This window comes from Scyliorhinus torazame, chromosome 7 (genome assembly GCF_047496885.1).
Source record: "Scyliorhinus torazame isolate Kashiwa2021f chromosome 7, sScyTor2.1, whole genome shotgun sequence".
Lineage (NCBI taxonomy): Eukaryota > Metazoa > Chordata > Chondrichthyes > Carcharhiniformes > Scyliorhinidae > Scyliorhinus > Scyliorhinus torazame.
The window spans coordinates 116,553,806-116,579,231 of NC_092713.1; the positions used below are offsets into that span (position 1 = coordinate 116,553,806).

Here is a 25,426-nt window from a genome sequence, read left to right on the forward strand (position 1 = left end):
CTTGGCGCCGTGAGGAACAGGGCTAACCCACTGCGTCACCATGCTGCCCCTTTTTAGTAAATATTTATGCTCCCAACTGGATGGCCAGAGTAAACTCCCCGATGAACCGCCTCCCTGACTTATAGATTCACATCGGATGATCCGAGGAGGTGACTTAAAATGTGTCTTGGACCCTAAATTGAACTGTTCCATGCCAAAACCCTTGACCCAAACTGGGATACACAGATACATAGAAGATAGGAGCAGGAGGAGGCCTTTTGGCCCTTCGAGTCTGCTCCACCATTTATCACGATCATGGCTGATCATCCAACTCAATAGCCTAATCCTGGTTTCTCCTCATAGCCTTTGATACCATTCTCCCCAAGTGCTATATCTAGCCACCTCTTGAATATATTCAATGTTTTAGCATCAACTACTTCCTGTGGTAATGAATTCCACAGGCTCACCACTCTTTGGGTGAGGAAATGTCTCCTCATCTCTGTCCGAAATGGTTTACCGTGAATCTTCAGGCTGTGACCCCTGGTTCTGGACACACCCATCATTGGGAACATCCTCCCTGCATCTACCCAATCTAGTCCTGTTAGAATTTTATATGTCTCTATGAGAGCCCCCCTCATTCTTCTGAACTCCAGCGAGAACAATCCAAACCTAGTCAGTATCTCCTCATATGACAGTCCCACCATCCCTGGAATCAGTCTGGTAAACCTTCGCTGCACTCCCTCGAGAGCAAGAACATCCTTCCTCAGAAAAGACCAAAACTGCACTCAATATTCTAGGTGCGGCCTCACCAAGGCCCTGTATAATTGCAGCAACACCTCCCTGCTTCTGTACTCGAAACCTCTCGCAATGAAGGCCAACATACCATTAGCCTTCGTTTCCGCCTGCTGCACTTGCATGCTTACCTTCAGTGACTGGTGCACAAGGACACCCAGGTGCCACTGCACACTCCCCTCACCCAATTTACAACCATTCAGGTAGTAATCTGCCTTCCTGTTTTTGCTTCCAAAGTGAATAACCTCACACTTATCCAAATAATACTGCATCTGCCATTGTTTTGTTCACTCGCCCAACCTGTCCAGATCATGCTGTAGGATCCCTGCATCCTTGTCACAGTTTACCCTCCCACCCAACTTGGTATCATCTGCAAACTTTGAGGGGTTACATTTTGTTCCCTCATCCAAATCATTAATATATATTGTGAATAGCTGGGGTCCCAGCATCGATCCCTGTGGCACCCTACTAGTTATAGCCTGACAATTTGAAAAGGGCCCATTAATTTTCTACTCTGCCAACCAGTTTTCTATCCACCTCAATACACTTCCCCCAATCCCATGCGCCTAATTTTGCACAGTAATCTCTTATGCGTGACTTTGTCCAACGCCTTCTGAAAGTCCAAATATACCACATCGACTGGCTCCCCCTTGTCAACTGTACTGGTTACATCTTCAAAGAATTCCAACAGATTTGTAAAGCATGAATTCCCCTTCATAAATCCATGCTGACTCTGACTGATCCTGCCACTGCTTTCTAAATGTTCCACTATAAAGTCCTTGATAATGGATTCAAGAATTTTCCCTATTACTTCCTGGGTATCCAGGACATTGGCCTCTTTCATGGAACAAATTGGAGGGGGTCAACGCGTTGGGTTTTCTGCATCCAAACAGTAAAGAATTTTATTTTCCCCCCCACATGTTCACCGTGCCTACTCCCGAATTAATTTTTTTTATTGTTGACAAATCCCTCCATTCCCTTATGTGAAAACAGCCAAGGACCTAGCAATTGTCATCTCTGATCATGCCCCTCATTTTGGTGATATTTGCTTTGATTTTGTCCGCTCGAACACCCACCCTGGAGACTAGACACCACTTTGCTGCCTGATGACAAATTTTGTGCGCGTTTGTCTGCTGCCACAGTAGACATTATCAAGCTCAACAAAACAGAGTCAATATCTCCTTCAACACTCTGGGAAAACCTAAAGGTCGTCATAAGGGGGGAGATTATCTCATAATATAATGCTCACATCACAAAAAAGGAGAGTGTGGAGCGACAAAGGGTATGGACTCCATCTTGGAGATTGACTGACAATATCCATTTGCCCGACTCCAGATCTCCAGATGCATAGAAAAAATTTGTAACTTCAATTAGAGTTGATTTCTACAAATAAAGCGGCGTATCAGTTATGACGTTCTAGGGGCACCTCCTATGAAGATGGGGAAAAGGCGGCTCGTCTTCTTGTGCATCAACTCAAGAAGCAGGCTGCCTCCTAAGAAATCCCTCGGATTCAGAACAAGGAAGGCAACTTAGTGTCAGCCCTTCTCCGGGTTAATGCACCTTTCAACTTGTATATTTATTTATTTTTGCCTCTCCTTCAACAATCCTATCTCTGGGGGCTCCGAATACTTCCTGTCCACCCGCAGAATCTTGTCCACCAACCTTGCCATCTCTGCTCGCTCTTCCTTCTCCCTGTGCACCTGGATCGATATGAACTCCCCCCCTAACCACTGCCTTGAGCACCTCCCACAGCGTGGCGGCCGAGACCTCACCTGCATTTAGTTCCATATACCACCGGATGGCAGACCTGGCTCCATGATATTTCTTCTGGTGGATTATGCAATGGTGTTAGCTAACTTAAAACTATGCTCCAGGAATGTGCAGGGAATGCATCACCTGTCCTTCCTTAATAAGAAGAAAGTGGACACAACATTGCTACAGGAGACTCATTTGAATGACAAAGAGCACTTAAAGGTTAAAGCTTGACTGGGTGGGACAGTTTTCTTTGCCTCGTTCTCAACCAATAGGAGCAGAATAACAACTTTGGTCACTAAAACTGTTCCCTCCAAGGTGGAGAATTTGTGAAGGGCGAGGGGTAGATATGTGATCGTTAAGGGTCTTGTATATGGAGAATCTGTTTCGATAATGAATGTGTGTGGCCTCCTAATCATTCCCTGGAGTTTGTTACTAAACTCTTCATGGACTTTGCGGAGTTGGCCTCAGCTGATGCTTTTGTGGGTGGGGACTTAACCCTCAGCGGATAAGCTCCTAGTAACCAGAAAAAAACCCACCCTTCAGGCAAGGATGTCGGTTCATGAAGAGATGGGGTACTTTTTTTTAAAAATCTAATTAAGGAGCAATTTAGCATGGCCAATTGACCTACCCTGCACATCTTTTTGGGTTGTGGTGATGAGACCCACACAGACACAGGAAAATGTGCAAGCTCCACATGGACGTATGGAGAGCACTACATCCTAGAGATGAATAATTTTTTCTCTTTTTATCAATGTCATACGAGAATGGATTGTTTCTTCTTCATACCTAGAACAATCGTACATTTGGTATGCGTATGCTCGATGGGTAGCTTTGTGATCACTGACCATGTTCCTGTTTTCCTACGGTCTTACTCGAAGGACTCTCTCCCCATCCCCGATCTAGGTCATGGCATTTCGACAAGTCCTTGCTGCGGGATAAATCTTTTACCAGGTATTTTAATAAGGAGTTTGAGTTTTTCTACTAGTCACCAACGTTCTAATGTGATGCCCTCTCTCTATTCTGTGGAAGACTTGCAGGGCTTATGCTAAGGGGTTGGTTATTTCCCACACAGTCAAAAGACATAGAATGTTAAAAAGGCAGTGCCGATTGGAGGTTAGATTGACCAAAGTGGAGAAGAAGCATGGGAGGAACCCTAAACAGGTAGTTATTGAGGGAGATTAATGAGACTTCAGTGGCACGATTCCTTGCTGACCCAGCGGCGGGTTGAGAGGAGTTTAAAGTTTGCGAAGCAAAAATTGTAGGAGTCTGGGAATAACCCAAGTAATTACTTGGCTTTCTTGACTAAGGAGAGGGACGATTATGGCGATCCCCTCTTTGTGATTCCAGCAGTAATAGGTTAATTGAAACTGTACATTAATAAGGCACTTAGGGATCAACACCTGATCCTAAATACTGCTGTCTTTAAAAGGGAGGTGGATGTGGCCATTAGGGATCTCCAAATGGGTAAGGTCCCTGGGCTGGACGGTTTTGGGTGTGAGTTTTACAGGAAATTTAAGGACTTGCTGATAAGATCCATTAATTGACATGTACTGTTATTCATTTAAGGCAGGTCCGCTACCACCGACAATCTGAGAAGTGAATATTTCTTTGGTTTTGAAGGCAGCAAGTACCCAGAAGAATGCGTTACCTATAGGCCAATCTCACGTCTGAACATTGATTTGAAATTATCTGAAGTGTTGGCGGGACATTTGATGGGTATTCTCCCGTTGAGCATCCGGGAGATCAGACTGGGCTCAAAGGGTTGGAACACTTGCAATAATGTTCATTTAAAAAATAAATTTAGAGTACCCAATTATTTCCCCCCCCCCGCCCCCCAATTAAGGGGCAATTTAGCGTGGCCAATCCACCTACCCTGCACATCTTTGGGTCGTGGGGGTGAAAGCTACGTAAACATGGGCAGAGTGACCCAGAGCCGAGATCGAACCTGGGACCTCAGCGCTCTGAGGCTGCAGTGCTAATCACTGCACCACCCTGCTGTCCTAATAATCGTTTCTTTAAGCAACTGTACAGGGCCAATTTTCCTCAATTGATTGGGTCTATTAGATGGGACTTGACTTGTTGGTCCTCCCTGTCGATATCATGGCTGGATAGAATTGTATTGATTAAGGTGAATGTGTTGCCTAGATTGCTGTATCCTTTACAGATGTTGCCAATCTTATTGTCTGCTAAGTCTTAAGGAGGATCAAAGTGTGATCAGCTTGTCCACATGGAATAAAAAGGCTTGTTTGAAGTTGCGGTTCCCAGGTTTGCCGTTCCCCCAACCAGGGCAACCCAGACTTCCCACCAGGTCATATGGACCATGGTTGTGATATTTGGAGAGGTAGAGGCATTTGTAGGCTGGGAGATATGTAGCCTGGGAGGTTCAGCATTGCCTCCTTATCATCCTTCGAGCAGCTATGACAAACTGACATTCCGAGAGATCCTTTTATAAGTATCTGCAACTTAGAGACTTTATCCTGAATAAGACAACTATGCATCTTGACTCTTCTATTTCCCCAGTGGAAGAAATCCGGACTTCTGCAGAGCCTAAATATTTTTTTTTTTTTTTTTTTTTTTTTTAAATACATTTTTTCCTTTTCTGAGTTACCAAGCCAGGGCTCAGAGTGTGGGTCAAAGGCTCAATCTACAGACACTTGATCTTAGCCAAAAGGCCGAGAAGCGATCCTAAATAGTTAATCAACAAGTTTTATAATACCTTCCGTTCTAGATCATGTGTCAGCATATTGAGTGCCTTGCAGTTTGGGGAGAGATTTGGCAACCAACATTGATGAGGAGACATGGGGAAATATATGGGATTAAGCCAATAACATTTCAGTAAGTAACAGAATGAAGGAGACTCAGTTCAAGATACTGCACCATTTGCACATTACACAGAGTTTGAGACATGTTTGATCCTGCTATTTCCCCGATATGCCTAAAGTGCCTGGTAGTCAAGGGGGATTACATACACTGTATATAGTCCTGCATCAGGATTCAATCCTATTGCTCTAGTGTAGTAAGGAGCCTGAGAGGATATTTGGCATGGCGTTGAAATTTGATCCTTTATTCCTGATTTTGGGTCTTCCAGATAGAATAATTATTTTTTAAATATAAATTTAGAGTACCCAATTCATTTTTTCCAATTAAGGGACAATTTAGCATGGCCAATCCCTCTAGCTTGCACATCTCTGGAGTTGTGGGGGCGAAACCCAAGCAAACACGGGAGAATGTGCTAACTCCACATGGACAGAGACCCAGAGCCAGGATCAAACCTGGGACCTCGGCGTCGTGAGGCAGCAGGGCCAACTCACTGCGCCACGGTGCTGCCCTCAGATAGAAGCATTATTGACGCTAATGAAAGAAGGCTGCATAACATACTAACCTTTGCAGCTCAGAAAATACCCTTTACTCCGAGATTAGTGACAAGTATCCTTGATTCAAAACTGGCATAAAATAGTTATGGAATTCCTGACTTTCTGCACTCCGCTCTCAGTCATATACGTTCTGTAAAGTGTGGAATCCCTATCTCAAACTTATATGGTCTGCTCTGTCTGACCTGCTCCTTCAAGGTTTTCCATGAGCCATGTTGCAAGTCTTGATTTCATAATACATAAAAAGGTGTACATTTTACCATGTTTGTATGGCTTTATCATTTTTCTCCCCCACTGATCAGAGGCGCTAGTTCCCAAGGATCATAGTTCTGAAATTATCCTGGTGTTGGGTGTCCATACCAGAACCCTAATTTTGGATAAGATCCCGAATTACAAACTAACTATTAGCATCTGGTAAAACTGAGGAGTGATAACACTGACGAGTAGACAGCTTTTATGTTAAAACAAACTTTAATTTAAACACAGCATTAAGCACATTAGCCATAAGGAAATAGCCACAAAGAAATAGCTTTACAGTTAAGTTACAACATCTTAACTTGCTTCCTAAAACCTGCCTCTACATTCCAATTAAGCAAACCCATATATTTCAAATATCACTCACGTATAAAGTAAACAACCAGGTTTTACTTGCTTATCGTGGTGTAGAGTCCTTGGAGAGCCAAACCTTTTAGGACCGAATTGAAACACTTCTGCCCAGCCGAGTCCTGTAAGCAACTGCCTTTTCAGACAGACCTGTCCCCTCCCATTAGCTATTTTGTTATACTCAAAGCACACAGCATTATTTTCCTCCCATTATAGGATGTGCATTGACTTGTTTAGCCAGGACCAAACAATACCTTACTTTTAATCACAATTCTTTTTTTTTTTAAACAAACTATTTTATTGAGGTATTTTAGGCATATAGAAAACGTGACATTGTACAATATTTTAAAAATACACAAATTAAACATAGTGCAAACCACGGTTCACACAAGGACCTGCCTCAATATTCCCCTACACTACTCTAGCACCCCCCCCCCCCCCCCCCTCCGGCTGATGCTTACTCCTGTGCGAAAAAGTCAATAAATGGCTGCCACCTTCGGGCAAACCCTAATAGCGAACCTCTCAAGGCGAACTTGACTTTCCAAGGTCAAGAAAGCTCGCCATGTCCGATAGCCATACCTCCGCGGGCTTTGAGTCCCTCCATGCTAACAGTATTCGTCGCCAGGCTACCAGGGAAGCAAAGGCCAGAACGCGGCCTCTCTCTTTCTTCCTGGACTCCCGGGTCCTCCGAAACCCCAAAGATTGCCACCTACGGGCTCATTACCACCCCAGTTTTCAATACCCGGGACATGACATCTGCGAATCCCTGCCAATACCCCCTGAGTTTAGGGCACAACCAGAACATGTGCACATGGTTAGCCGGCCCTCCGGCGCATCTAGCACATTTGTCCTCCAGCCCGAAGAATCTGCTCACCCGGGCCCGGTGCACAACCTTAAACTGGATCAGGCTGAGCCTGGCGCATGTGGCGGTCGTGTTTACTCTGCTCAGGGCTTCTGCCCAGATACCGTCCTCCCTCCCCCCCCCCTACCGCCCTCCTCCCCCCCCTCCCTACCGCCCTCCTCCCCCCCCTACCGTAGCTCCTCTTCCCACCCCCCACCGTAGCTCCTCTTCCCACCCCCCACCCCCTACCGTAGCTCCTCTTCCCACCCCCCACCGTAGCTCCTCTTCCCACCCCCCACCCCCTACCGTAGCTCCTCTTCCCACCCCCCCCCCTACCGTAGCTCCTCTTCCCACCCCCCCCCTACCGTAGCTCCTCTTCCCACCCCCCCCCTACCGTAGCTCCTCTTCCCACCCCCCCCCCTACCGTAGCTCCTCTTCCCACCACCCCCCCCTACCGTAGCTCCTCTTCCCACCACCCCCCCCTACCGTAGCTCCTCTTCCCACCACCCCCCCCTACCGTAGCTCCTCTTCCCACCACCCCCCCCTACCGTAGCTCCTCTTCCCACCCCCCCCCCCTACCGTAGCTCCTCTTCCCACCCCCCCCCCCTACCGTAGCTCCTCTTCCCACCCCCCCCCCCTACCGTAGCTCCTCTTCCCACCACCCCCCCCCTACCGTAGCTCCTCTTCCCACCCCCCCCTACCGTAGCTCCTCTTCCCACCACCCCCCCCTACCGTAGCTCCTCTTCCCCCCCCCCCACTACCGTAGCTCCTCTTCCCCCCCCCCCCAACTACCGTAGCTCCTCTTTCCCCCCCCCCCCACTACCGTAGCTCCTCTTCCCCCCCCCCCCCCACTACCGTAGCTCCTCTTCCCCCCCCCCCCACACACGGTAGCTCCTCTTCCCACCCCCCCCCCCACACACCGTAGCTCCTCTTCCCCCCCCCCCCCCAGCTCCTCTTCCCACTGAAGCTTCAGGTCCTCGGTATCCTCAGCTCCTATTAGTTCCTTGTAGACATCTGAGACTCTACCCTCTCCCCTAGAAACTACCGTGTCCTGCCTCCCCTTCGGCAGGACACGTGGGAAGGATGGCACCAGTCTTAATCACAGTTCTAGCAGTCAGACTGGCTTTAATAATGTTACCGCAAAAAGATAGCAATTTCTTATACTTATCACCCACTATTGCTGCTCTTATTTTGCAGAAATAAGTGTACTGTACCAGTTTATGTTTTGAACGTTGTTCTGATATTGGTAAAAATTATAAAACACTAAAAGATATTTTTTAAATGCTACTAAATCTGAAAACATCAATATTTTATTGCTCATGTCAACAAACATTTTGTTTGATGCAAGGAGCACTTCACCTACTCGCTAAATCAAGTTCTAGTCAGGCGGCACGTGGTGTGGTGGTTAGCACTGCTGCCTCACGGCGCCAAAGCCCTGGGTTAATGTTCGTGTGGAGTTTGCACATTCTGCATGGGTCTCACTCCCACAACCCAAAACAATGTGCAGGGTACGTTGATTGGCCACGCTAAATTGTCCTTAATTGGAAAAAAAGAATTGGGTACTCAAAATTTATATTTAAAGAAATTAAGTTCTCGTCTTTTGATCAACTGAACAAAATGTTCGCCCAGCCATCAGAATTAGACCGAGTATGCAGGGAAAATGAATAATTTACTTAACGATAACTCTAAATTTGACAAAAAATATCTTTTGATAAAATAAAGGTCAAGAGCAGATGGTTCTGCATTCAGCTCTCAGGCAAACAAGGACGATGCACCTTTAACACTACAGAACAGCTTTAAAAATGTTTGATTTGGGAAGGTGACATTTGTAATGATAATGCAACTAATGGTGCACATCAATTTATCATACTAAACAATGTAAACATTTAATCTTAATTTGGCCCATACAAATATATCAGCCAAATTATTTTGAAGAAAATCTTGGATCTGCTGTTTATTTTTTGGCCAATATTTCATCACAACTGAAGCAAATTACATCACAATGATAGTAATGTCACAAACTAGTGTCAAATTTTTGCAACTACTGCAAATTTCAACATTTACTGTCAAAATACATGGTGGCTAGGATTGCTGTCTCACAGCATTAGGGACCCAGATTTGGGTTTACTGGAATAAGGGTGAAGGCCTAGGCAGGGTGCTTTCAGAAGTTCGGTGCAGACCAATGGGCCCAAATAGCCTCCTTCTGAACTGTAGAAATTCGATAATATAAAACACAATACTTCACAATCTGTGCCAGTTGTTTGGCTAGCTTTACACAAAGAAATTAGTATTGTCATGGTCATAACATATGCTTTCTCCCCAAACTCAACACTTAAACCCAAATCTCCAAATCAAGCTCCTGAGAAATCCTTCCAAACAAAGCTTCTCTTGGAAAGTATGCCTTGTACTCACTTTGTCGGGTTCCATCTCAATTCCCAAATCCATAATAGCTTACAGAGTGTACTTCTAGAACAAAGTTGCTTAAAGTATTAAATTGTGATTTGCACATTAGTTTGGCCATCTCTCATTAAGAAATTGCACGACAATGTAATCCAGGCATAAAGGGATACCTCATAATGCAAAGCATTTGACTTCCTGGATATATAACGAACTATTCAATTTGCACTGTTGGCTAAACAAAAGCAAATGCTTGACGAGCCCATTTCTTTGCACTTATTATGCACTTCCAAGGGCATACAATTACTTTATTTCAGATCGAAACACAAATATGATATCCACTGAATACATCAATGTAATGCATGGTGGGACTCACACGTAAACATCTACAAAATTACTCATATCTACACTACATAGAAAAACACTGGCTGATATACATCAAAACTGTTCTATATCTACAGATTACACACATCGAAAACATACTTATTCCCGAACAAACCGACGGTCGCAATTGACGGCAGGTCAACGCGGAAATAAAAAAACTCTAAAGAGGAGAGTTTTTTGTAAACAATTGACGTCTAATTATTACTGCCCCGCTCTCATGAATTGATCAACCATTCTCGGATTACTTAGTTCTCTGTATAACCAGCACTGTATTGTGGACTTCAAAAAATCTCCATGGAGTTCGTCAAAATCTCTTTGGGGGGGGGGGGGGGGGGGGGGGGGGGGGGGAATTATACAGAATGCGGGTTTTGATTATTTTGGATCACAAAAGCAGTCAGAGTCGTTAAAACAAAACCCAAACAGGGTAATAATTAGAAATGGAAACACGATGACAGACTTTAAAAATAAACAGTCTGCTACTCGACTACCCGGCCTGGCCGGTCAGTCCTACCTTCGGGTAAGTGTGCAGGCTGTAAGTCATCTCGCAACTTCTTTGACACGACGCCGTGTCGCCCAAAACTGCCTCGAAAGCATCGGAAGCCAGCGACGGGGCGAAAAAGGAACACAGAGTGACCCCCAAGCCTAGAACAAGACTAACGGCAGCAACACTGCCTCCAGCTGCCTCCGCCATCTTCCTTCTGTTTATTATGATCCCGCAGCTGCTTCCCCCCCCTCCCCCCTTACCTCAAGCGCGCATGCGCCCCGCCACCCACCCTCAGTGACCTCAATTTTGATTGTCAATCTTTTTTTATATCTAACTCTTCCTCAAGTAATATCGCATCGAATTAAAATCCCACGGCTTGCCGTAGAACTTGTGTTATTTGTGGATTAAAAAAAGAAAATTAATAGCATCACCGGAAGCGACTGACCGGTTTGGCGCGCGGAAGGCTGGAATGTGTTGCTGTTGCGCGGGCAGCAGCATGCAACTCCCAGAATGCAGCGGGCAGCAGCAGACAACACCCAGAATGCAGCGGGCAGCAGCAGACAACGCCCAGAATGCAGCGGGCAGCAGCAGACAACGCCCAGAATGCAGCGGGCTGGAGCGCCCGGATGTGAGAGAGCCCTATTATTAGGTGAGGGAACAGCTCCCGAGGATGGAGCGTTTCTTGGTAAAGGGCAGTGCCGTGGCTCCAGCGCTGGAGCGGCCCAAGGTTTACCGCCAGGCCACTCTCGAGTCCTTAAAGGTAGAGCCGAGGTTTAACATCTGGCCATTTTTTTTAAGACCCTTGAATTATTCGGACTGCTCGCTGATTGATCGCTGTATGCTTAGTGCTTTTCTTTGTGGGCTTGTCACATTTCCTACCTTAGCTCAAGTTGGTGTGGAGGAGGAAGAGAATTCAACTATTGATGGCTAGTCAAAATGTTCCTCTGTTTGGATATGTTTTTGAGGATGAAGGAGTTATTAATTTCAGTTGTAGCTCAATGTATTTTCTACAACATGCAAAACGTCCTTATAAACTGCTGCCCCCCCCCCCCCCCATTTTAATTTTATGGAATGTCACCATCATCCTCATTGAATGCTTCTCCACAGTTATCGAGCTGGGTGAGACCGATCTCACCTGATTACATTCTTACCTATCAAATCAGCTGTTGGCTCCCCTCCCAATCCACAGATGCTGTCAGACCTGCTGAGTTTGTCCTTTATTTTCTGTTTTTGTGCCTGAGAATGACCTGCATGGCTGACCTTCCTTCTGCTTCTGTTCCCACAAGGTCCCATCCCTATTTATCATCTAAATTCTGTCTCTGTGACGTCATACATATAAACATATGAATTAGGAACAGAAGTAGGCCATTCGGTCCATCAAGCCTCTTCCTCCATTTCATGGGGTCATGGCTGATCTGTGTTTCGCGTTCCCATCTACTCCCAATAATCTTTGATTCCTTTGCCCAAAAATAATACATCTATCTACCTCTGCCTTAAAAATATTTAATGACCCTGCCTCCACGTTCCAAAGTCACCTAAACCTCCGAGAAAAACATTCTCCTTATCCCTGTTCTGAAAGGACAGTTGCCATATATATGCGGGCCCCCCCCCCCCCCCCCCATTCACAGTTCCGCTTCTCCCTGACCCACCACAGGATCTTCTCCTTCTCCACAAATGTGTGGAGCCTCACAATCACCGCCCACGGCTGCTACCCTGTTCTTGGTTTCTGCCTTAGAGACCTGTGCGCCCTATTCACCTCTGGGGCCTTGCCCAGCACCTCCTCCGTCACTGGCCCCTGCCAGCATCCTTGAGACGTGTCTCATGGCACTCGTGCCTTCCATACCTTCAGGCAAGCCAACGATACGCAGATTCTGCCTTCAGGATTTATTCTCCTGCTTCTCTCCCTTTGCCCTTACTGACTTGCAAAGGCCCGCAAGGAGCCCCACCTCTGCCTCCAATACCACTTATCCGATCACTGCGGTCAGACATCACCTCTATTTCCTGAATCTACGACCCTTGTGCCTACAAGCACTTCTCGACTCTCCATCAATCCTTTCAAGGGTGCCACCACTCTCTCAATGGCCTTTCTGCATCTCCTTTCACTGCTGGTGGAATTCTTCCTTAATGAACACCATCAGCTGCTCCATCAGTGGTTTCCAGCTTGTGACAACCCATCCCCCTCCGCCATCTTTCTGACAGGTCTCCTCCAGTTCCTTGGCCAGGTCTTTAACCTTCTGCTGGATCTGATAACCAACATGCCACTCCCCGAGGAAACCTCGCCTCCACACCTTCAGCTACACTTTCCTGTCAAAATCCCCTGCTTTTGGGCAAAAAGAGTACAAATCAACACCTTCGAGCCAGAGTTGCCCTGTGTGTAACCACTCACTCCATGGCTGCCACCAGAAGTTCATTAGAAGTATAGTTTTCTAAGAATTAAAACTGGTTTTAACCCTCCTACCTCTTCCTGGGTAACTATTCTACATGAATCAGAACCATCCAGACCCTCCTCACTTTAAATCGGAGTTTGAGATGTTTCCAGGGTAATTGCTGCCTAACAGAAGTTGATGCTTCCAGGGCAATTCCTGCTGAGTCCTTGCATAGCAATTTCCGAGGGTCCCTCAATGCATATTCTGGGGTATGACCCTCTGGAGAATTGAAGATCTGAGTCATGATACGTAACTCGTTTCCTTATTATTCTGTGTTGTGGGCAGTTGGTATTGTTGGTTAACAGGCAGGAAAAAGAGTAGGAATAAACGGATGTCCCGCAGGAATCAGTACTTGGGCTCTAGCTATTCACAATTTATATCCATGATTTGGATGAGGGAACCAAAATTTATATTTTCAGGTTTACTGACAATGCAAAATTTGGTGGGATTGTGAGTGGTGAGGAGGATTGTGAAGGAACTTCAAGGTGATTTAGACAAGTTGAGTGAGTGGGCAGGTACATGACAGGTGCAGTATAATGTGGATAAGTGTGAAGTTATCCACTTTGGATGGAGAAACCGAATATTATTTAAATGGTGATAGATTGGTAAATGTTGACGCAGAAAGGAACCTGGGTATCCTAGTAAACCCAGTCACTGAAAGCAGATGCAGCTATAGCAAGCAGTTAGGAAGGCAAGCCAAAGACCCGGATTCGATCCCGGCCCCGATCACTGTCTGTGTGGAGTATGTACATTCTCCCTGTGCCTGCATGGGTCTCACCCCACAACACAAAGATGTGCAGTGTAGGTGGATTGGACATGCTTAATTGGCCCTTAATTGGAGAAAAAAAAGTTTTTTTTTAAAAAAGGAAGGCAATTGGTATGTTAGCCTTCATTGCAAGAAGACTGGAGTACAAGAGCAAGGATTTCTCAACTGTACAGTGCCTTGATGAAATCACACCTGGAGAATTGTTTGCAGTTTTGGTCTCCTTATCTAAGAAACGATATACTTCCCATAGGAGGAGTGCAACGAAGGTTCACCAGAGTGATTCCTGGGATGGCAGCATTGTCGTACAAGGGAGATTGGATTCACTGGAGTTTAGAAGAATGAGAGGGGATCTAAACATATAAAACTCTGACAAGGGCTGGACAGACTGGATGTAGGGATGTTGTTTCCTCTGGCTGGAGGCTCCAAAACAAGGCGACACAGTCTCGGGATATAGAGTAGGCCATTTAGGACTGAGATGAGGAGAAATTTCTTCACTCCGAGGGTAGTGAACTTGTGAAATTCTCCACCACAGAAGGCTGTTGAGGCCAAATTATTGAATATATTTAAGAACAAAATAGATTTCTAGACTCTAGGGTGTCAAGGAGTATGGGGAGAGCCCTGGAGTATGGTATTGAGAAAGAGGATCAGCCAATATATTGAATGCTGAAACCGGCTTAAACTACCTATTTTCCTATTTTCTATCATAGAATCATAGAATTTACAGTACAGAAGGAGGCCATTCGGCCCATCGAGTCTGCAGTGGACCCTGGAAAGAGCACCCTACTTAAGCCCACACCTCCACCCTATCCCCGTAACCCAGCCTAACCTTTTTGACACTAAGGGGCAATTTAGCATGGCCAATCCACCTAACCTGCACATCTTTGGACTGTGGGAGGAAACTGGAGCACCCGGGGTAAACCCACGCAGTTTTGGGGAGAAAGTGCGAACTCCATACAGACAGTAACCCAAGGCCGGAATTGAACCAGGTTCCTGGAGCTGTGAGGCTAGCCACTGTGCCACCATGCCGCCCAGAGGTACAGTTTGTATGCCATAGTCCAGGAGTTTGAAAACATGGGGGAATTGACATGAACGATGAACTTTACAAGATGATTATGTTTTAAAATGTCCCTTTTTTGTCCTGAAACGGGGTTGGTGAATTCCTGGTATAAACCTCAGTTTGACGATATAGCCTTTTGATTTCAGATTGCCTCGATGACCCAGGTTTGATCTCGGCCCCAGGCCACTGTCTGTGTGGAGTTGTGCATTCGTAATCTTTATTATTGTCACAAATAGGCTTACATTAATACTATAATGAAGTTACTATGAAAATCCCCTAATCGCCACGCTCCGGCGCCTGTTCGGGTACGCAGAGGGAGAATTCAGAATGTCCAATTCACCTAACAAGACCGTCTTTCGGGACTTGTGGGAAGAAACTGTAGCACCCGGAGGAAACCCACGCAGACACTGGGAGAACGTGCAGACTCAGCAGAGACAGTGACCCAAGCGGGAAACGAACCCAGGACCCTGGCATTGTGAAGCAACAGTGCTAACCACTGTGCTATTCTCCCCGTGTCTGCGTGGGTTTTACCCCCACAACCCAAAGATGTGCAGTGTAGTTGGATTGATGACACCAAATTGCCCCTTAATTGGGAAAAAAAAGAATTGGGTACTCTAAATTTTCTTTTTCTTAAATTGACTTCAGATTGCCATATTGCCATGGTTATGAGAGTTGAGAAGGAAGAGAGAGTCAAAGAGAAGCCCGTTGAGGTGTCACACGGCAGTCTCTAGCACTAGTCATGGAAGCCCACCGATCAAGCAGAGGCTTCCGCTGAGAAGCAGGCAGAGGAGAATTAGAAGTCTCCTAGGGACAGGTCTTCTTTGTTCTGTAGGAAATGATGGGGAACTGAAGTAAAACTATGGGAAAAGCATTTACCAAAGCCAGCTAAACCATTTAAAGAAGTTGGATATAGGAATGTATGGAATTCTGGGTTGTCAGGATGGTTGTAACCTGAGGGAGTGGGGTATTCGACGAGATGTCCCTTGCTGATGACAATGTTATCTGGAAAAACTTGGGAATGAAGCAGTTGGCAACTGATACAGGAAGATTTGACTTGGCATGACGAGCTGCGATTGGACTTGAGGGAGAGGTGGGAGAAGCTTTTGGACTCTCCCTTCATACTACAAGTGTGGGCCAAACATGGCGTAAAGTTAAAGAATTATTGTTTTGGCTGATGTAGCATCTGCCTGTTAATGTTTGAATTATGTTTTGAGTTTGTTACAGTTAAATCTTGTCCTTCGGTTATTTCTGTTGGGTCATTTAAGAAATTAATCTCTTAAAAAGTTTGTAGTCTCTGTGGGAGTCATAAAAAATGTAAATGTTATTTCTGGTATAAGATAATGTACACAATTTTGGATGATCTGCATTTTTGTCCAAAGTACTCCGATTTCTGTAATTTTAATCTTTAATGTCCTTGCCTCTACAATGCAAAATATTGATTTCCTATTGATTTCTTTCAAATCTTAAACACCGCAGATATATAGCATGACTTTGAAATTTATACTGAAGTAGTATTTGAGTCACAATTAATGTATTTTATTCTCAAAACAGAGGGTTGTGGTGATTGACGATATTAAGAGATATAAATCTATTTTGGAACTCCCCAATCAAACAAAAGAAAACTTGATAGAAGCATTACTCGAACTAAAGAAGAAAATACCATCACAAGAAGTATTGCTCTCAACTAAAATAGGTAAAGATTGTAATTATACAGATTGGTAACCATTGCACACTGCCATGCCGCCCCCCCTTCATATCTTTCAAATCCAATATTTTGAGGTGTGGATCATTCCACCAAACCAGTAGAGGGATCAAAATTAGGTTAGTGGATTTTCTATCACTGCTGATGATGCCATTGATTGAGGAAGAAAGATAGTTTCAAATGCCTCCAATATTCTCTGTCTATTTTCCTTCGCCCTAAGGGAGATGTATCCAAGAACTCTGTCTTCACAAACTACACGTACAAGGGCTCAAGTTACAGATGCGAACAGATATTGGTATTAGGTGAGAAGTTATTGATCAGTGAGGCCACAGACCTTTCAATACCTCAGTTAAAAATAGGACAAAGTAACAAATCAGAAAAATCAGTACAAATAGGAATGAGCTGCAAAGTCTTTGGACACTGAAATATGCGAAAATGCTGGAAATACTGAGCAGGTTGGATAGCATCTGTGGAGAGCGAAACAGAAGGTGAATCTCTGCTGAATGAAAATGATGAGTCTCAGAGGGAAGCAGAAGGGACCTGTGTGTAAAACTTGAGTCTTAAGAAGAACAGGCAAAAAGATGAGACGTGGACAGATCAATACACTGGTGTGTCCCAACTGTGAAGCACAGAATAAATTCTCAAAATCCTTCTGCCATAACATGCCACGTGGCTGAAACGGTAATAAACATGTTTTGACCAGTGTAAAATAAGGCTGCTGTGGAGTTAGTTTCACGAAGGCCCTGCCTTCTCAACCTTGCCTGAAGTGGAGTGATCCTCCGGTTAAATCCTCATCAGTCAGCTTTCCCCCCTCAAAGGTAAAAGCAGCCTATAGTTATCTGGGACTATGGCAACTTTAACTTACCTTAATAGCTCAATTAAAGAGTAACTGTATTGCATTGTTGGGGGAAGAATCTTGTTTGTCAGCAAGATGCTAAATTTGATCTTCGGCTTTTTGTTTAGTGAATTGAGCCAGGGCAGTACTGGGTGCCTTATTTGGTTTGGTGTGTCTCTGCTGGATAGAAGTTCCTGCAATGGAAATCAGGCCTGCTTCAGTCATAATGTTACTTGCATTCTTCCCTTTCAATTAGATTGCAGCAAAGTTAAAGATCTGATAGTTAAAATTTGAAGCTTTGGCTACTACTTTAGTTTTCTCTAGTTTACCTTTGACCCCTTAGTCACAGAGCTGATTGGTAAAACAAAATAAGTTTCTGTCTTAAATGTTTCTATATTGATAAAATGTAAAATGCGATCCTAATGCCATGGGAAGCCTAATGGTTGAGACTGCCTCCAGTGAACAACAGCTCATTTTTAATTGGAATCAGCCATCCTTCTTCGTATTAGCATCCTGCTTTAACTTGTGTTGATTTAAGTCTACCTCCTTGGATTTCTTAGGGCACACGGTAAATAAGATGCGTGAAAATTCAGACTCTGAGGTGTCCAAGCTTGCTCAAGTCGTTTACAAAATGTGGAGAAGCTTCATAAAAGAAAATAGAAATAAGCCATCCATTGAGGTGCGATGTGATCATAAAACGGAGAGTCTGAGGAGTAATGCTCGAAAACTGTTGACTGAAGCATTGGAATTGAAGGTAATTTTAAAAGTGGAACTTTCCACATTGAAAGAGAATAAAACAGGATGTCTATAATTGTTTTTCATATTTGTGAAAGAAAATCAGTTTACCAGAAAACTTTTTATTTTATGTTAAATAAAATGACAATATTGGAACTGAGTAGTATTGGAACTGCTCCATTTAATCCATTCATCAACTGTGTGGAGTGGAGTAGTTTAATTGTGCAGTGGGGATATGGCCTTGTACTAGTCTTTTTAAAAATATATTTTTTATTCTCCTTTTTCACATTTTCTCCCAAATTTACACCCAACAATAAACAATAATCAGTAACAAAGTAATGTCAATCCCCATATCAATAACAACGATCCCATCCTCCCACCAAACCCCAAACATTGGCTCGCATGTTAACATAAACAAATGACAAAAAGGAATCAGGAATCACCCATAATCACCATTAACACATACAGTGCCCCAACCCCCCTAATGTTCGATGTAATCCAATTCCCAAAAGTGCATAAGGAATAACGCATGAATTCTAGAACCCCTCCATCCTCCCCCTCAGTTCAAATTTGACCTTTTCAAGCGTTAAGAATTCCAGCAAGTCTGCCTTGTACTAGTCTTGAGGCTGCTTCACACTAGCCCAAGGGCTACACAAGAACCTCCTGAGTTTAGGGAACAGTAAAGTGGGATCTTTTTGGTTTTGGGCACTGGGCAATCCATATTTATTCATCAAACCTAGCTACCTCGAAGAAATAAGAGTCAGATATGTAGTAGGGGATCAATGTCCGCTGTGACTCAATTGAGAGGAATGGTAGCATATTAGTAATGTTACTGGACTAGTAAGAACGAGGCCCAGACTAATGCTTTGGAAAGAGTTCAAATTCCACTACAACAGCTTTTCAATTCAATTAATGAATAAGTCTGGAATTAAAAAAATAGCCTCTGTAACGATGAAACCACAGGATTTTTGTGAAAACTCATAAGACCATAAGACATAGGAGTGGAAGTAAGGCCATTCGGCCCATCGAGTCGACTCCACCATTCAATCATGGCTGATTTCAACTCCATTTACCCGCTCTCTCTCCATAGCCCTTAATTCCTTGAGAAATCAAGAATTTATCAACTTCTGTCTTAAAGACACTCAACGTCCCGGCCTCCACCGCCCTCTGTGGCAATGAATTCCACAGACCCACCACTCTCTGGCTGAAGAAATTTCTCCTCATCTCTGTTCTAAAGTGACTCCCTTTTATTCTAAGGCTGTGCCCCCGGGTCCTAGTCTCCCCTGCTAATGGAAACAACTTCCCTACATCATCTGCTTAACCAATGCCCTTCTGGAAAGGTAATTAGAGATGGACAACAAATGTTGGCCCTGCCTACAGTCCATAAAAGAAATTTTAAAAGATCATCACAAAAACAGATCTGGCGATTATCACATTACTGCTTGTGGGAATTTGCTGTGTTCAAATTTGGTTTCCTGTTTCCTACATTGCAACAACGACTTTTTAAATTTAGAGTATCCAATTATTTTTTCCCAATTAAGGGGCATTTTGCATGGTCAATCTACCTAGCCTTTTGGGTTGTGGGGGTGAGACCCACAGACACTGGGAGAATATCCAGGAAATTCCTTGTAATTGAATTCACGAAAGAAGCAAATGAGGGAGGGTGGAAACCTTAATCAGAATGAACGTGTCTTCCACACTTTTTTTTTTTGACATGTATAAATAGATTTGCTTTGTTGCATTACTTCTGTGCCGTGCTGCAGGACCTCCTAATTAGTTTCACTGCTCGTAATCACTATTTTAGGATACTTGGTGTATCTTAGGATACTTGGTGTGTGCATATGTAGCTTTTTTTCATTGCAATCCATATCATTAGTTTGTCCAGATCTTGCAAATTTTTACCACTGACTGTAAATTGATAACACCATTGTTTAATATTTTATAGCATGATGACCCTCTAATTGAAAACATAGAGCGAGAGATTTTTCATCAGTGTTCTCGGCTAATCAACATCTCCTACCGACGGACGGTACGAGCGCTAGTCTTTACTTTAAAACGTAAGCCTGAAGTCCGAGAGCAAGTTAAAAGCTACAGACTCCCAGTGAAACAGCTTATTGAAAGCCACAAGAAATGATTATTCATTGTGGGTTTTTAAAAATTGTGCATATACATATAAATCATGTACTTCTAGAACTCCTGTGGCATTTTTTATTTAACCTATACATTTTATTTTTGGAGGAATATCAATAAGTCAAATGTGTGAACTTTATTAATAAATTACTGGTGTTCGGAGAATTCCTTTGGTTTAGTTGTGATTCACTGTCTGTAATTGCATGATGATAAATGTAAAACTTACTCCTCTTCAGTCTCTTGAGGGAATCTTTTTGGCTCAGTGATAATTAATTGGGGAAAGAAACTGAGTTGCTTCAATGCAACTTAATGTATTTTTAAACAGTTTGGTGCATTTGACTGAACTTAAAATTGTTTTATGGGATGTGGGCGTCGCTGCAGCATTTATTGTCCATCCCTAAATGCCCTTCAGAAGGTAGTGATGAGCTGCTTTCTTGAACCGCTGCAGTTCAAGACTAGGTACATCCACAGTGCTGTTAGGGAGGGCGTTCCAGGATTTTGACCCAGCGACAGTGAAGGAAAGGCAATATATTTCCAAGTCAGGTTGGTGAGTGTCTTGGAGGGGAACCTCCAGGTGGTGGGGTTCCCAGGTATCTGCTGTTCTGGTCCTTCCAGATGGTCCTTCCAGATGGTAGTGGTCGTGGGTTTGAAAGGTGCTGCCTAAGGCAAAGTTTTTCAAACTCAGGGTTGCGACCCGCCTGCAGGTCGCGGGTGGGTGTTGGGAGGGTTGTGGAGCGATCGGTTGCGGCGTTCCCGATCGCGGGGATAAGTTCCCAACTGCCGCGACTGGCTTTTAAGAATGTCAGCCGTGTGCAGTCCCCGATTGGTTGTGGGTTTATGGGGACGGGCGGCGCGAGGCTGGGTTGTGTGCTGGTCACCGTGCGCAGACCGGGTGGGGATTGAGGCTGACGGGCGTCCACGTGGTCGCAATGCTAACAGTGGTGGCCCCAGCTTGGGGCTCCGCTCTATTGTTCGTCCTTTGCGTGCTGCCTCGGCTCATCCCCCGCCACCGATCGGCAATATGCAACCTGCGGCTACTTGGCCAATCCGTTCAACGGCCAGCACAACATCCGTTTGCACTCCCACAATGGTAAGTACTGCTCGGGAAGTGGTCTGTGACTGGGTTGGATACAGTGAGAGGAAGCCAGGCCAGGTTTGTCGGAATACTGATTAAACGAGACCAGTCAAGGGGCTGACATGTGATCACTGGAAGAAACCTACAATCCTCACTTTATGTCGACATTCTCTGGAAAGCAGGAAGTAAGTGCTTTTGGTGAGAATGGAGCAGGAGATGACTTGGATGTTTGGATAGTACAATACAGTGGAACCAGTAAGATATAGTGTGACACTGTGTGTGTTTGACAAGTTACTTCATCTCCTCTAAAGTCGTAGTTTGTAAAGAAAAAACAAGATTGTACTTTTTTCTAAAATTGGTTACATTTCTAAAGAAATGGGAATATATTTAAAACAAAGTTTGTGGGTAAATATAAGGATGCACCTGTTCAACTGAAGTTGTTTTAATTTTTTGCAGTAAAAAGTCATAAATTTGTTAAAAATTAGGTCTTAGAAATAAAGTTTCAAAGTAAAAAAAAAAAAAAGCCGGCCGCAACCGGCCTTGAAATATGAACAATGAGTCTTTCCGCCAGAGGCAGTGGCAGAGAGAAGGTCACGTGTCCGGCACGCCAATGCTTCAGGTGACTTTATTGGTCAGGATCAATGCTAATGATCAAAAAATGGCCCACGTGATTGGGGCCAAGTTCAAGGCCAGCCCAAAAGCGCGCGAAGCCCCCTTTTGGGTATAAGAAGAAGGCCCCAAGAGAGAATCGCTCTCTTGGAATTGGCTCTCACAGCAGAGAGACCCGTCCACCAGCTGCACCAGAAGCAATTAAGTCCAAGGTCAACACTCGCTACCAGACGGACGACCTTAGCTGTTCCCCTCTACCACTTCGACCCCAAAAGCCTCAAAACCGAACAACGGCCATTGTTCCTCTGACTGAGTGGGCGTCCAAAGCTAAGTATAAGCTTTAGCAGTAGTGATAGTTTAGTCTGTAGTATTTCGTGCATGAGTAGATATTGCTGTGTATGTAAATAAATAGTATTGACTTTGCACTAACTGGTGTACCGACTCTTTGATCAGTATTCGGGTTTGAACCTTGTGGCGGTATCAAAAGATACCTGGCGACTCTAAAGCAAACGTAATTAGAATTAAGGAAGGCGACCATATTGACCGCCATATTTAGAAACAACCAAAGAGAGCAACAGGCCGCAGACCACGTTCATATGTTTTGGTCCTGTTCAAAGCTGGAGGATTACTGGAAGGAGGTTTTTAGTGTAATCCATAAAGTGGTGCATGTGAAACTGGACCTGGGCCCTCGGGAGGCCATATTCGGGGTGTCGGACCAGTCGGGGTTGGAAACGGGTGCGGAGGCAAATGTTGTAGCCTTCGCCTTCATGATCACCTGAAGGCGGAGTCTGTTGGGATGGAGATCAACCTCTCCACCCTGTGCCCTGTCGTGGTAGGGGGACCTGCTGGAATTCCTGACTCTTGAGAAGGTCAAATTTGAACTGAGGGGAAGGATGGAGGGGTTCTACAATTCATGGGCGTTATTCATTTTGCACTTTTGACAATTCGATTACATTGAACATTAGTGGGGAGGGTTGGGGGGGAGGGGGACAGTATGTGTTAATGGTGACTATGGGTGATTCCTGCTTCCTTTTTGTTATTTTGTTATGTTAACATGCGGGCTGCTGTTTGGGGGTTTGATGCGAGGATGGGACCGTTGTTATTGATATGGGGATTGACATTGCATTCGTTACTGATTATTGTTTATTGATGGTGGGTGTAAATTTGGAAGAAAATGTGAAAAAGGGGGAGAATAAAAATAATTTACAAAAAAATATAACTTCCAGATGACTGGTTTGAATAGTTTCAAACAACAAGCTTTAATATATAATATAATACATTGTTCCACAGTATTCTAATAAATGATTGGCAGATAATACAACCTGCTTGCTGGGGAGTGATCAGTTCCAGCTCTCATGCCTGTGAACTTTGAATTGTCCTGAGAATTTTAACTTTCAGAAGGGGAAAGTTCAACATTTTGTTTCTGGAAAACATTTTATTGAGGCATTTATAATTTTAACATTTAATGTATTAACATTCTAAATAAGAGTGGTCCGACACATGCAAAAACCCCACAGTAACATACACAACTTCCCCCGCCCTAACTCCTAGCTAGCCATATAATAGATTCCCTGCCCTTATTCTCCACTTCCAGTGAAGACCTTGCTCTTACTCATGTTTGGTTTGTAGCCTGAGAACTGGCCAAATTCCTCCAGTACTCCCATAATTCCTGCAATCCCCCCAAACGGGTCTGTTATATACAGGAGCAAATCGTCCGCATCGAGCGTGACCCTATGCTCCACCTCCCCTCTCACTATCCTCCGCCAAATGTTCGATGCCCTCAGCGCCATTGCCAAAGGCTCTACGACCAGGGCAAGCAGTAGTGGGGAGAGTGGACACCCCTGCCTTGTCCCCCTGCACAGACTAAAATACTTTGACCGGACTCAGTTGGTCCTTACACTCGCCATCGGTGCCTGATATAGCAACCAGACCCAATCCACGAATCACTGCCCGAACTTGAACCTCCCAGGACATCCCACAGGTGCCTCCACCCCACCCCATCAACGGCCTTCTCTGCATCCAAGGCCACCACCATCTCAACCTCGCGCTCCTCCTCATTAGCACATTTAGAAGCCGTCTAATTTTGGACGTCAGGTGTCATCCCTTCACAGATCCCGCCTAGTCCTCCCTATTACCCCCAGAACACAATCCTCGATGCTCGTGGCCAAGATCTTTGCCAGCAATTTAGCATCCACATTCAACAGGGAGATTGGCCTTTACGCCCCATAACTCTCCGGATCCTTATGCCGCTTCAAAATAAGTGAGGTCGATGCCTGCGATAACGTTGGGGGGAGCACTCCCAACTCCTTGGACTCATTAAAAGCCTTTACCAGAAGTGGCCTTAGGAACCCGGAAAACGTTTTATAAAACAACTGGGTATCCATCAGGTCCCGGGGCCTTACCCGATTGCATTGCCCGCAATCTGTCTATAACCTCCCCAAGCCCAATTGGGGCTCCCAAACCCAAACCCTCCACCAACTCCTTATTTATCCTCGGAAACTCCAGCTCCCCAGGAATTGCTTCATACCCTCTTCCCCGGCTGGGGGTTCCGATTTATATAATCTACTGTAAAACTCCCGAAACACATCATTCACCCCCGCCGGATCCAAAACCAACTCCCCCCTGTATCTTTTACTTTCCCAATCTCTCTCACCGCCTCCTGTTTCCTCAGCTGGTGTGCCAACATCCTGCTGGCTTTTTCCCCATATTCATACACCCTCCTCAGCTGTCCCTCCGCCTTACCTGTGGAGAGGAGCCCAAATTCCAGCTGCCATCTCTGACGCTCCTTCAGAAGCCCGTCATCCGGAGACTCCGCATACCTCCTGGTTACCAAAGAGATTTTGAATGATTATGGACAAGAAAAAAACTATTTGGCCAAACATCTCATATTGGTTCATTTCAATGAACCAACAGCACTTAAAAAAAAAAAAACCCTCTGTCTCAAAGCTTCCCAATGTTTAAACTACACAAAAATACTGCAGGTATTGGAAAATGAAATAAAAACAATGCTTTAAATATTAACCTAGGTCAGGTTACTTATGGAGAGAGAGACAAAACTGTAACATGTATCCTGGTACTTGGATCTTTTTTCCCTGCTTAATGAATGATTTGCTGGTAACAACTTTGTCACGTATATGAAAAATTCAATTCAATTGGCTCAAAACAAGCCCAGCATCGTTAATCTTTCCTTTTCACTTAAAACTCAGCTTAATATGCAGGAAAGAAAATAAATGATGCTGTTTTATAATGACTGGAGTATACTACTGTAGATCCCACAATCATAAAACATTGGGAAAACGACTATAGGGATCACCACTTTTAGGAAAAGGTGGCCACCCAGAGAAGTGCATTGAATACAGCACATTTCTCAGATGGCAGTTTATCTCCACTTTTTCCATTAGTACATGGTCTGCTTGGTGTGAAACTGTAACACATAAACCAAGTTGTTTCCTGGTCCATACTGAATTAGTCAGCATCCATGGCGA

General features: G+C 44.6%; 2 protein-coding genes across 2 annotated transcripts in view; one reads left to right on the plus strand and one right to left on the minus strand.

Moving 5' to 3' along the window:
• tmem59 (transmembrane protein 59) overlaps positions 1–10,840 on the minus strand; it is an 83,434-nt gene extending 72,594 nt beyond the window's left edge. The window contains exon 1 of the mRNA XM_072511325.1: positions 10,634–10,840. Within this exon, the coding sequence (XP_072367426.1) occupies positions 10,634–10,813 (180 nt within the window). The 5' untranslated portion in view covers positions 10,814–10,840. The remainder of the gene's footprint in view (positions 1–10,633) is intronic.
• Positions 10,841–11,193: 353 nt separating this feature from the next.
• On the plus strand, positions 11,194–20,422 carry tceanc2 (transcription elongation factor A (SII) N-terminal and central domain containing 2). Its single transcript, XM_072511326.1, has 4 exons — positions 11,194–11,366; positions 16,407–16,548; positions 17,953–18,146; positions 20,073–20,422. Exons 1-4 carry the CDS (start codon positions 11,277–11,279, stop codon positions 20,259–20,261), a joined length of 615 nt encoding a protein of 204 aa, XP_072367427.1. The 5' UTR covers positions 11,194–11,276; the 3' UTR covers positions 20,262–20,422.
• Positions 20,423–25,426: the final 5,004 nt, after the last annotated feature.

Excerpts from the sequence above, each read along its gene's own strand:
- tceanc2 (XM_072511326.1), top strand. The coding sequence starts at position 11,277 with ATGGAGCGTTTCTTGGTAAAGGGCAGTGCCGTGGCTCCAGCGCTGGAG. Across the intron at positions 11,367-16,406 it reads CCACTCTCGAGTCCTTAAAG|AGGGTTGTGGTGATTGACGA; the intron begins GTAGAGCCGAGG and ends TTCTCAAAACAG. Across the intron at positions 18,147-20,072 it reads CTGAAGCATTGGAATTGAAG|CATGATGACCCTCTAATTGA; the intron begins GTAATTTTAAAA and ends AATATTTTATAG.